The sequence below is a fragment of the Saccopteryx leptura genome, chromosome 6 (genome assembly GCF_036850995.1).
Source record: "Saccopteryx leptura isolate mSacLep1 chromosome 6, mSacLep1_pri_phased_curated, whole genome shotgun sequence".
Lineage (NCBI taxonomy): Eukaryota > Metazoa > Chordata > Mammalia > Chiroptera > Emballonuridae > Saccopteryx > Saccopteryx leptura.
In genome coordinates this window covers 60,639,072-60,651,574 of record NC_089508.1, presented here as the reverse complement: position 1 = coordinate 60,651,574, position 12,503 = coordinate 60,639,072, and the positions used below count along the sequence as shown (strand labels likewise).

At 37.6% G+C, this 12,503-nt stretch overlaps 1 protein-coding gene across 1 annotated transcript in view; it reads right to left on the bottom strand.

The window, feature by feature from the left end:
• Positions 1–12,503, bottom strand: part of ADAM10 (ADAM metallopeptidase domain 10) — a 146,140-nt gene that overhangs the window by 103,755 nt on the left and 29,882 nt on the right. The window contains exon 2 of the mRNA XM_066341394.1: positions 1,932–2,082. Within this exon, the coding sequence (XP_066197491.1) occupies positions 1,932–2,082 (151 nt within the window). The remainder of the gene's footprint in view (positions 1–1,931; positions 2,083–12,503) is intronic.

Genomic DNA, 12,503 nt, shown 5'->3' with positions numbered 1-12,503 from the left:
GTAAAGCTTCAAAGAAGTAGAATTTGAATTGTGTGCTAAAAGATGATGAAACAAGATAGTGAAATAAATGACACAAGAAATAAACTGTACATGGTTTAATCACCAATTAGAAGATCATTCTGAGTGCAACTGACAATGTTGGGAAGTAGAATAAGTTTAGAATAACAGATTAGAATTAATTTACAGAGAATCTTATAAGCCAAGTTAAGAAAATATGGCTAACAATTGTTAATTGAAGACTTTAGAACAGGGGTCCCCAAACTTTTTACACAGGGGGCCAGTTTACTGTCCCTCAGACCATTGGAGGGCCGGACTATAAAAAAAAACTATGAACAAATCCCTATGCACACTGCACATATCTTATTTTAAAGTAAAAAAACAAAACGGGAACAAATACAATATTTAAAATAAAGAACAAGTAAATTTAAATCAACAAACTGACCAGTATTTCAATGGGAACTATGCTCCTCTCACTGACCACCAATAAAAGAGTTGCCCCTTCCGGAAGTGTGGCAGGAGCCGATAAATGGCCTCAGGGGGCCACATGCGGCCCGTGGGCCATAGTTTGGGGACCTCTGCTTTAGAACAATAAGCTGACATGAAAAAGGAAGTATTTAGGCCCTGGCCGGTTGGCTCAGTGGTAGAGCATCGGCCTGGCGTGCGGAAGTCCTGGGTTTGATTCCCGGCCAGGGCACACAAGAGAGGCACCCATCTGCTTCTCCACCCCTCCCCCTCTCCTTCCTCTCTGTCTCTCTCTTCCCTTCCCGCAGCTGAAGCTCCATTGGAGCAAAAGATGGCCCGGGCGCTGGGAATGGCTCCTTGGCCTCTGCCCCAGGCGCTAGAGTGGCTCTGGTTGCAACAGAGCAACGCCCCGAATGGGCAGAGCATCGCCCCCTGGTGGGCGTGCCGGGTGGATCCCAGTCGGGCGCATGCGGGAGTCTGTCTGACTGCCTCCCCGTTTCCAGCTTCAGAAAAATTAAAAAAAAAATCGAAAAAGGAAGTATTTAAAAAACAATCATCTTATAGCAGTGCATAGGATAGCTTTCATGATAAATGGAGTAGAAGCTGGGAAACCGATTAGTAGGTGAATAATAAATCAAGATTACACCAGTAAAAAAAAAGTACAAAAGTAGATTTACTAAGTACAGCAGGCAAGGAAGAGAATCTGACAAAGAATACTCAAAGATTTTTGTATCTAAGTACCTATAACAGACAGAAAAAAATATAGGGCTTGAGTCAGCCAGGTCTGGGCCAAATCTGTGCTGTGTAATTTTAAAGTTAACACATTTAAGTCTTAGTTTCCTCAGATATAAGAAGATATTTAACTTGTTTGGGTGTTGAGAGGATTAAATAAGAAAATGTATCTAAAGCATCTATGCACCTGGAACACAGCAAGCACTAAATAACTGTGATTTTTTACCTCTCCCCCTTGGCTCCCTGTTCTTTATCCCTTAACAATTCTGTCTGAGAACTGAGCAGTACAGTAGGCAATCTATCTACAAGTTGTCATTTTAGAGCTGATAAAATTGAGCTCATGAGATATTAAATGACACTGACTTATTCAACAGCATACAACCAGCTACCTTCACTATTGGTACCAGAAGACACATATACTGACCATAAAACATGTAAAAAATATTCTAAAACCTATGAACATAAAATCTTCTTTAAAGGCATATCCTCTAATAACACAATAGAGGATCTAATTCATAAATTTAAAAATATTTAAATGACTGTTTCCTTAACAATATTAAAAGGGCAAACCATTTTAAAAGAAAATATTTTTTAACGTATATAACCAAATTCCAATGTAGGCTGAATTTCCAAATAGGGACCTTTCCATCAAAGAACGTAAATGAGGGTATAAATTTTCTTCTTTTAACTTAGATTAAATATAGGGAAACTTCAAACACAGCAATAAATTTACTCACCTTCCATGGGCATGAAAATTTAGACGTAAAAACTGGTCCTCATGTGAAACTGCTCTTTTGGCACGCTGGTGTTTTTGGTGTAATGAATCCATATCATAAGATAACCCTTCATAATGTCTAATGTATTTAGTTAAAGGATTTCCATACTGACCTACAAAAAATAAACACTTCGATTAGTATCTTCAAAGCTGATTCTAGTTCTGATTCCATAATCATTCAAATACCTACAAATACACATTAAATTATTTTCTCACTAATCCTAAAACTTTATTTTCATATACAATTTTTAAAATTTTATTTAGAAAATTATATTTAATGGGGTGGCATTGATCAATAAGAGTACATAGTACAAATGTTTCAGGTAAACATCTCTATAGCATTTGAACTGTTGTGTGCCCACTACCCAAAGTCAAATCATTTTCCACCACTATATATTTGTCCCTCTTTATTCCCTTCCCCCAAAATCCCCTCCCCCTGGTAACCACTTCACTTTTAACTATGTAAATGAGTCTCATTTTTATATCCCACCTATGTGTGAAATCATACAGTTCTTAGCTTTTTCTGATTTATTTCACTTAGTATGTTCTCAAGGTCCATCCATGTTGTCATTAATGGCAATATGTCATCATTTCTTATGGCTGAGTAGCATTCATTGTATACAAAGATGTACCACATCTTTATCCAATCCTCTATCAAGAGACAATTTGGTTGTTTCCATGTCTTGGCCATAGTAAATAATGCTGAGATGGACATGGGGATGCATGCATCTTTGTGTACCAATGTTTTCGAGCTTTATGGGTAGATACCCAGTAAAGAAATTGCTAGGTCATATGATAGTTCTATTCTTAATTTTTTTAGGAACCACCATACTGTCTTCCATGACTGTACCAATTTATACTCCCACCAGCAGTGAATGAGGGTCCCTTTTCTCCACAGCCTCTCCCAACACTTATTACCGGTCCTGTTGATAATAGCCAATCTAACAGGTGTGATGTGGTATCTCATTGTAGTTTTGATTTGCATTTCTCTAATAGCTAGTGAAGACAAGCACTTTTTCATATATCTTTTGGCTATTTGTGTCTTCTTGAGAGAAGTGTCTGTTTAGGTACTCTCCCATTTTTTAACTGGATTATTTGCTTGTTTGTTGTTAAGCTTTGTGAATTCTTTATATATTTTGGTTAACCCCTTATCAGAGCTGTTGTTTACAAATATCATCTCCCATTTGGTTGGCTTTTTGTTGTCAGTTTCTTTTGCTGTGCAGAAGCCTTTTAGTTTGATATAGTCCCATTCATTTATTTTTGTCTTTACTTCCCTTGCCGTTGGGGTCAAACTCATAAAATGTTCTGTAGGGACAAAATCCGTTAGTACCTATCCTTTTTTCTATGTATTCTTTCAGGTCTTATATTTAGGTCTGATCCATTTTGAGTTAATTTTTGTGCATTGGAACAAACTATATTCAGTTTCATTCTTTTGCATGTGGCCATCCAATTTTCCCAGCACCATTTATTGACAAAACTTTCTTTTCACCATTTTGTGTATTTGGCTCCTTTGTCAAAGATTATTTATTCATATATATATATATATATATATATATATATATATGTGTGTGTGGTTTTATTTCTGGGCTGTCGATTCTGTTCCATTAGTCTGTATGTCTGTTTTTCTGCCAATACCATGCTGTTTTGATTATCATGGCTCTATAGTATAATTTGAAATCAAGTAGTGTGATACCTCCAGTTCCATTCTTTTTCCTCAGGACTGCTTTGGTTATTTAGGTTTTTTTATGGTTCCCTATAAACCTGATGAATTTTGTTCTATTTCTTTTTTAAAAATGGCATTAGAATTTTAATGGAGATTGAATTAAATTTGTATATTGCTTTGGGTAATATGATCATATTAAGAATGTTGATTCTTCCAATCCATAAACATGGAATATTTTTCCATTTTGCTGTGTCCCTTTCAATTTCTTTCAATAATGCTTGTAGTTTTCAGTATATAGATCCTTCACATCCTTTGTTTATTTCTATTTTTTTGTTGTTGTTGCAATTGTGAAAGGAATTGTTTTAATTCACTTTCTGGAGTTTCAGTCTTGGCATAAAGGAAAGCTGTACAATTGTTATTTTTTATTTTATCTTTTTTTAATTCAGTAAGAGGACAGGCGGCAGAGAGACTCCCACATGTGCCCCGACGGGGATCCAGCTGGCAAGCCCACTAGGGGACAATGCTGTGCCCATCTGGGGCACTGCTCCATTGCTCAGCAACCGAACTCCTTCCAGCGCTGGAGGTGGAGGCCATGGAGTCATTCCCCAGTGCCTTAGGCCAACCCGCTCCAACTGAGCCATGGCTGCAGAAGGGAGAGAAAGAAGGGGAGGGGTGGAGAAGCAGATGGGCACCTATCCTGTGTACCCTGGCCAGGAAACCTGAGACCATTCACATACCAGGCTGACTCTCTACCACTGGGTAACCAGCTAGGGCCATGGTAGACTTCTGTATACTGATTTTGATTCTGCAACTTTACTATATTGGTTGTTTCTAATAGTTTTTCAGTGGAGTCTTTGGGACTTTCTATATACAAGATCACATCATATGTAAAAAGTGATACCTTTACTTCTTCTTTCCCAATATGGATGTCTTTTCTTTCTTTCTCTTACCTGACTGCTCTGGCTAAACTTCCAGAACTATGTTGAGTAAGAGTGGAGAGAATGGGCATTTTAAAAAAAAACCAATGTAATGGGAATTTCAACCATACACAAAAGTTTGGATGTTAGCTATAGGCTTCTTAGATGTACATATATTTTTGAAAAATTTACCATAATGGAAATTTCAACCATACACAAGTTTGGATATTAGCCATAGGTTTAACATAACTGTCTTTTACTAAGTTGAGAATGTTGTCTTACTTTACTGATAAAAGCAAAAGGAACAAATGTTGACTTTTGTCACATGTCCTTTCAGCATCAATTAAGATGATTATATTGGACCCTGGCCAGATAGTTCCGTTGGTTAGTGCTACTCAAGTCATCCCGATACACCAAGGTTGCAGGTTTGATCCCCAGATAGAGAATAAGAATTAATGCATAACTTAATGGAACAACAAATCAATGTTTCTTTCTTCCTCTCTCTAAAATCAATAAATATAAAAAACATTTTAAGGTGATTATATTGGTTCTTTCTTTTTAGTGTTTTTATTTTTTTGAGAGAGACAGACGGGCAGACAGGCAGGCAGGGAGAGAGAGAGATGGGAAGCATCAACTTGTAGTTGCAGCACTTTATTTTCTTCTATTTCAAGTGAGGGGAGGGAAGAGAGACTCCTGCATGCGCCCTGATGGAAATTTACCCAGCACCACCATGTGGGGCCGAAATTCTGCCCATCTGGGGCCTTGCTCGCAACCAAGATTTTTTTAGTGCCTGAGGCAGAGGCTCCACAGAACTATACTCAGCACCCAGGGACGATGCACTCAAACCATTCAAGCAATGGCTGAGGGAGAGGAAGAGAGTGAAGGTAAGGGGGGGTGGAGAAGCAGACGGTGGCTTTTTCTGTGTGCTCTGACTGGGAATCAAACCTAGGACATTCACACTCCAGGCTGATGCTCTACCACTGAGTCAACAAGACAGGACAGTTGTAGCAGTTTGGTTGTTTTTTGATTGCTTCACATACATGCCTTGACTGGGGAGTAGGGGGGCGCTCCAACCAAGTCAGTGATCCTTGCTCAAGCCAGCAACCCTGGATTTGAAGCCAGCAACCTTTGAGCTGAAGCCAGTGACCAAGGGATCATGTCTATGATCCTATACTAAAGCCAGTGACCCAACACTCAAGCTGGTGAGCCTATGTTCACAAACCAGATTAGCCCATCTCAAGCCAGTGACCTTAGCGGCATCCCAGATTGATGCCAGTGGTTCTCAAACTTTTTGAAGTCGGGGCGCATTTAAAATCCTACAAATAATTGTAGGCACACTATATACAAATTTCTGAGAAATACGTTATAATAATTAAGACAGATATTAAAGAAAAAAATATAAAGTCCAAGCGTGCTTTTATGGTAATTAAACAAAATAAATATGACACAAATTTATTGACATTAAAAAACACTTTTATGTTACATTTTTTGTTATGCTTTTTAGAATTCTTAAAAATGAGTTAAAAGGCCCTGGCCGGCTGGCTCAGCGGTAGAGCATTGGCCTGGCGTGCGGGGGACCCGGGTTCAATTCCCGGCCAGGGCACATAGGAGAGGCGCCCATTTGCTTCTCCACCCCCCTTCCTTCCTCTCTGTCTCTCTCTTCCCCTCCTGCAGCCAAGGCTCCATTGGAGCAGGGATGGCCCGGGCGCTGGGGATGGCTCCTTGGCCTCTGCCCCAGGCACTAGAGTGGCTCTGGTCGCAGCAGAGTGACGCCCCCGGAGGGGCAGAGCATCGCCCCCTGGTGGGCAAAGCGTTGCCGCTGGTGGGCGTGCCGGGTGGATCCCGGTCGGGCGCATGCGGGAGTCTGTCTGACTGTCTCTCCCCATTTCCAGCTTCAGAAAAATACAAAAAAAAAAAATGTTTAAAAAAAATAATAAGTTAAAAAAAAACAAAAAAGTTATCTTTTTATATATATATATATATTCTTAGTAAATTTGGCAGGTCCCAGTGTGAATGTGTTAAGTTTTTTCATTCTTGTGTTTATGAGAAACATGAGCCTGATGTATCCTAGCGATTTCTTCAATGTTTGGGCATATATTTGAAAGGTAAACTCTCATTTCCTCATCAACACATTGAAGAATTCCTCTTTTTACTCTTAGTTGTGTTGATAGCAGAAAACGCCCACCATATATATCATCTTAACTTTACACCAAAGGATAGAAGAAACTTGTCTCCAGTCTTTCTGGAGAACATGGAGGGTAGTGTAAACAATCCAGCCTTTTGCCACCTAATCAGGCAAGTGAGGTGGGGGGTTGGGCAGACTGTCAGCTTACAGCCAATTCTCTATACCTCTGTCCCCCCAAAATCTAAACTCCAAAAACTCTGTTGGTATTTTGGTCCCCAACAGGCACATATTTCTCTGGAATACCATAGGGTACACCTGGAAATCTTCTAGGGCACACCAGTGTGCCCTGGAGCACACTTTGAGAACCACTGTGCCACTACTCATCAGGCTCTTTCTAGTTTTTAATATAGAGAGTTGACTGATTTTCTAATGTTAAACCAATCCTGCATTACTGAAATAAACTCCACTTGGTAATAATGGTGTATTATCTTTTACAATATTGTTGGATTCAATTTCCTATAATTTTGTTTAGAATTTTTATCTATGTTTATGAGAAACATCAGTCTGTAGTTTTCTTGTACTTAGCTGTCAAATTTTGTTTTGAGAGTGAAAAATGGGAAGTATTATCTCTCCTTCAGTTTTTTAAACAAATTTATGTAGAACTGACATTATCATCACCTTCAGTGTTTTGTAGAATTCACCAGTGAAGCCATCTTGGCCTGGAGTGAGTGAAACCTTTTCTTTGTGAAAAGGTTTTACTCACAATTTCTATTTCAATATAACTATACCATATATAATATCTGTAATATATTAACCCTTTGAGTAGTACATTCATGTATGTCCTTGTGCCTCCTGACAATCCAGAGTACAATCAATTTATTTTTAAAAGGTGTAAGGTAACATTAAAAAAGGATAAATGTCTGTTCTTCATTTCCATAAATTGGTTATCAAACATGATTTTAAGTTGATAAAACTGTAACTGGAACTAATCTAATTTTTTGAAAAAAAAAACTCACTCCCAGGGGTCAGTGAGCATAAAAAAAACTCACTATTCAAAAGGTTAACTATTTCAATTTCAATATACATTAGAAAATATTCAGGTTATCTACTTCTTTAGTTAACTTTAAGATTTGTTCATTTCACCCAAGTTGTTGAAGTTATGGAGATAGTGGTTTATAACTTTCCCTTACAATATATCTTCTGAATCTCTCATTCCCGATATTGGTAATCTGCATCTTCACTCCTTTGCTCTAATTAGGATAATAGAAATTACCGGATTTTATTGATCTTCTCAAAGGACCAACTTTTATTTCCTTTGATTTTCCTTCACCATTTCTATTTAGTTGATTTTCCCTTTGACCTTATCTCTTCTTACTTTTTTTTTTTAAGTTCATCAGGTGAGGCCTTTGATTTAAGACCTTTGTTTCTAATTCAGGGTTTTAGTGATATAATTGTCCCCTGAATAATTTTTTTTTTTTTAACAGAGTCAGAGTCAGAGAGAGGGACAGACAGGAACGGAGAAAGATGAGAAGCATCAGTCATTAGTTTTTCATTGCGACACCTTAGTTGTTCATTGATCGCCCTCCCATATGTGCCCTGACTGGGGGGCTACAGCAGACCGAGTGACCCCCAGCTCAAGCCAGCGACCCTGAGTCCAAGCTGTGAGCTTTGCTCAAACCAGATGAGCCTGTACTCAAGCTGGCAACTTCAGGGTCTCGAACTTGGGTCCTCCGCATCCCAGTCCGACACTCTTATTCACTGCACCACCGCCTGGTCAGGCACCCCTTAATAATTCTTTAGCAGTATCCAACAGATTCTATTGTTACCATTTCATTCTGTTCAATTTATTTCCCGCTGATTTCTTCTATGATCCATGTGCTATTCAAAAGTCTGTTAGTTTCCAAATACTAAGGATTTTTTGGCTATCTTTCTTTTACTGACTTCCAATTTAATTCCCTATAATCAGGGAACTTATTTTGTATGACAGCAATTCTTTCAAATATATTGAGATTATTTTATGACCTAGAATATGGTCTATCTTTACAAATGTTCCATACACGCCTGGGAAAAATGTGAATACACCATTAATGATGAGTGTTCTAGAAATGTCAATCTCTGCTTTTATTGAGTAGAGTGTTCTAGAAATGTCAACCAGATCAGGTTGGTTGATGGTACTGGTCAAGTCTTCTCTATCCTTACTGATTTTCTATTTACCTATTCTATTAATGAGAGAGAAGTACTGAAATCTTTGCCTATGACTGTGACTTTATTTCTCCTGCCAGTTCTTTGCTTTAAAACTGTTATTACATAAATGTTAATTATTATGACTTTTAGACTCACTCTTATAATCAAATGATCTTTATTCTTTGTGATATTTTATGTTCTACAATTGCCTCATCTAATATTAATAGTCATTCCATCTTTTTTTTATTGACATGGTATATAATCCTTTTCTATCCTCTTACTTTTAACTTATTTATGTCTTTTTATTTCAAGTGAGTTTCTTGTAGGTAGCAAATAGTTGCATATTAGTTTTTTATCCAATCCAATAATTGGGGTGTATAGACCATTTACATTTAATAGGTTTAAGCCTATTATCTTGCTTTGTATTTCTATTTGTCTTTTCTGTTCTTCTTTCTTTCTTTTGGACTAATTATTTTTTATGATTCTATTCTATTTCTTCACTGGCTTATTAACAAAACTCTTTCATTATTTTAGTGGTTGCTTTAGAGCGTACAGTCTATACCTTTATCTTATCCAAGCCTGCTTTCAAATGGTATTATAACAGTTCAGGAATAATATAAGAACTTCACATTAGTATACTTCCATTTCTCTCCTTCTGGGTTTTAGGCTATTACCACCATACATTTTATTTACATATACCTTATAAACCCCACAACACATTGGTATTGTTTTGGTTTAAACTGATAATTATCTTTTTTTTTTAAGTATCTATTTTCCTATACCCTCACTAATTATTAGCAGTGTTTTTTTTTTACTTTTTTTCGTGTTTATTTTATTGATTTTAGACAGAGGAAGTGAGAGACAGGAACATCAATCTGTTCCTGTATGTGCCCTGACCAGCGATCGAACCTGCAACCTTTGCACACTAGCAGTGGTCAGAAAACTCATTAGTCAACAGAGCCAAATATCAACAGTACAACGATTGAAATTTCTTTTGAGAGCCAAATTTTTTAAACTATATATGTAGGTCCATTCCTTATAGAGGTAGCACCCCCACATGGTATTTTGTGGAAGAGCCACACTCAAGGGGCCAAAGAGCCACATTTGGCTCATGAGCCGCAGTTTGCCAACCAGGGCACTGTGGGGTAATGCTCTAAACTACTGAGTTATCCAGACAGGGCTAAATTGATAACAATCTTTTAAAGAAATATATATAACAAGAAAAAAATCTTCTCTATTTGTCATTTTCAGGTCTCCTCATTCTTTTGTGTAGAACCATTCTTTTGTGTACTTCCACCTAGTATCATTTTCCTTGTACCTGGACGACTTCCTCTTCTGCTGGTGAAAATCTCTTCTAGCTTTGTATGTCTGAAAGTCTTTATGTTGTCTTCATTTTTGAAAGATATTTTCACTGGGTATAGAACTCCAGGCAAACAGGTGTGAATGTTTTTTTCTCTAGGTACTGTTAAACTGTCTTTTTACTTGTATTCCTTCTGACAAGAAATCTGCCATTCTTATCTTTAGTCTTCTGAATATAACTTTTTTTCCATTCCCAGTTGCTTTGAACATTTTCCTTTTTATAACTGGCTATGAGTAATTTGATTATGATGTGTTTGTAATACTTCTTCAACTTTAGTTTCTGTGAACTTCTTGGATGGGTGAATTAATAGTTTTTCAACCATTATTTCTTTTTTTTTACTCCCCCCACCCAAGTACTCCAATTATAAGTATATTATGACTCAAACTTTTCCCACTGCTCACTCAAAATGATCTTTTACATAGTTACTAGAAATTCCTTTTTCTCTGTTTCAATCTGAATAGGAAGTATCCTATTACTATGTCTTCTAGTTCACTAATATTCTGCAATGTCTATTCTGTTGTTAATACCATATAGTGTACTTTCCATTGAAAAAATACTGTAATTTTTCTCTCCAGAAGTTAGATTTGTAACTGTTTCCTATCTTCTATGTTTCCATGTAACTTTTGAAATGTAAGGAATATGGTTATAATAACTTTTAATGTTCTTGTCTAATTCTAATACCTGTGTCAGTTCTAAATCGCCTCAAATTGATAACTTATTCTTCTCACTATGGACTGTATTTTCCTGCTTCATTCCTGCATGCCTCATCATCTTTCACTAAATGGACGCCAGACATTGTGATTTTCAGCTTGTTGGGTTCTGGACATTTTTTGTATTCTTACAAATATTCTCAGGCTTTGTTATAAGATAAAGTAAGGTTGCTTGGAAACACTTTGATCCTTTGAGACTTGCAGTTATGAGTACTCAATGTCGGGCTAATTATTCCCCACTACTGAGGCAAGAACTAGTGGAGTTCTCTACCCCATTGCTCCTCAAATTATGAGTCTTTCCAGTGTGGCCAGTAAGAACAGGCACTATTTCTCATTCTATGTGAACATGAGGGTGCTTTTTCTTTCCCTGGCCTCAGGTAGTTTCCTCATATGTACACAGTGATCAGTAATCTGCCGAACACTCCAAGCAAATTCTTACCAGATCTCAGAGAGACTCTATGCAGCAATCTTCACTCTTATATTGTCTGCGAATTCTAACTGTTTTGGTTTCCCCTGACTCTCTTCCATTCTATCTACTCAACTCAAAGAGTTCGTTGGCCTCCACTTAGATTCCCCCTCATAGCACTGCAGGTGGAATTCTCCCAAGGCAGGGAGCTGGAGCAATCACAGGTCTTGCTACATTTGTTTCCTCTTTCCCAAGGATCACTGTCCTTCATGTCCTGGTGACCCTTGTCTTAAAAAACCATTGTTTTCACGGTTAATTCCCTAGTTTTCTTGGTTTTATCGAGTACAAGTATAAAGCTGGTCCTGTTTTTTCTACTTCCACCATGAGCAGAAGTCAGAATTATTGATTCCTTGACAAATCAAGTAAAATTTCTCCCCAAAGAGCACTGCCTTCTTTTATAAAATAAATAAAACACCAAATTTTAAAAAATAATGATAATGACTTGACTAGTGGTGACACAGTGGATAAAGTGCCAACTTGGGACACTGAAGTCCCAGATTCAGCCCCGGAGGTTGCTGGCTTGAGCACAGGCTCATCCAGCTCGAGCACAGAGTCATTGGCTTGAGCCCAGAGGTCGCTAGCTTGAAGCCCCAGGTCTCTGGCTTGAGCAAGGGGTCTCTGGCTCAACTAGAGCCACCCAGTCAAGGCATGTACAAGAAGCAATCAATGAACAACTGAAGTACCACTACTACGAGTTGATGCTTCTCATCTCTCTCCCTTCCTGTTTCTGTCTCTCACTAAAAAGAAAAATTAAAAATAATTATAATTATTTGCCTCGTATTATATGAAGCCAAAGTGTTCTATCAATAGAATTTCTGTGTATTCAGTGAGTGGCTAGTCATTATTTGGTTAAGGACACAAACTATTAAGTCAAATCATCTGGGTTTAAGTTCAAGAGACTGCACAACAAGGTAACTATACTTAACATTACTGAACTATACACTTAGAAATTATTACGATAGAAAATTTAATGGTAAGCCGATCTTTCACAAGACTAAAATTATCTGGGTTTGAATCCCATGACCTTCATTTATTAGCTTAATCAAATGACAAATTCAGCTTCAGTTACCATCCTTAAAATGGAGAGAGGCAGAACACACCTCTCTCTT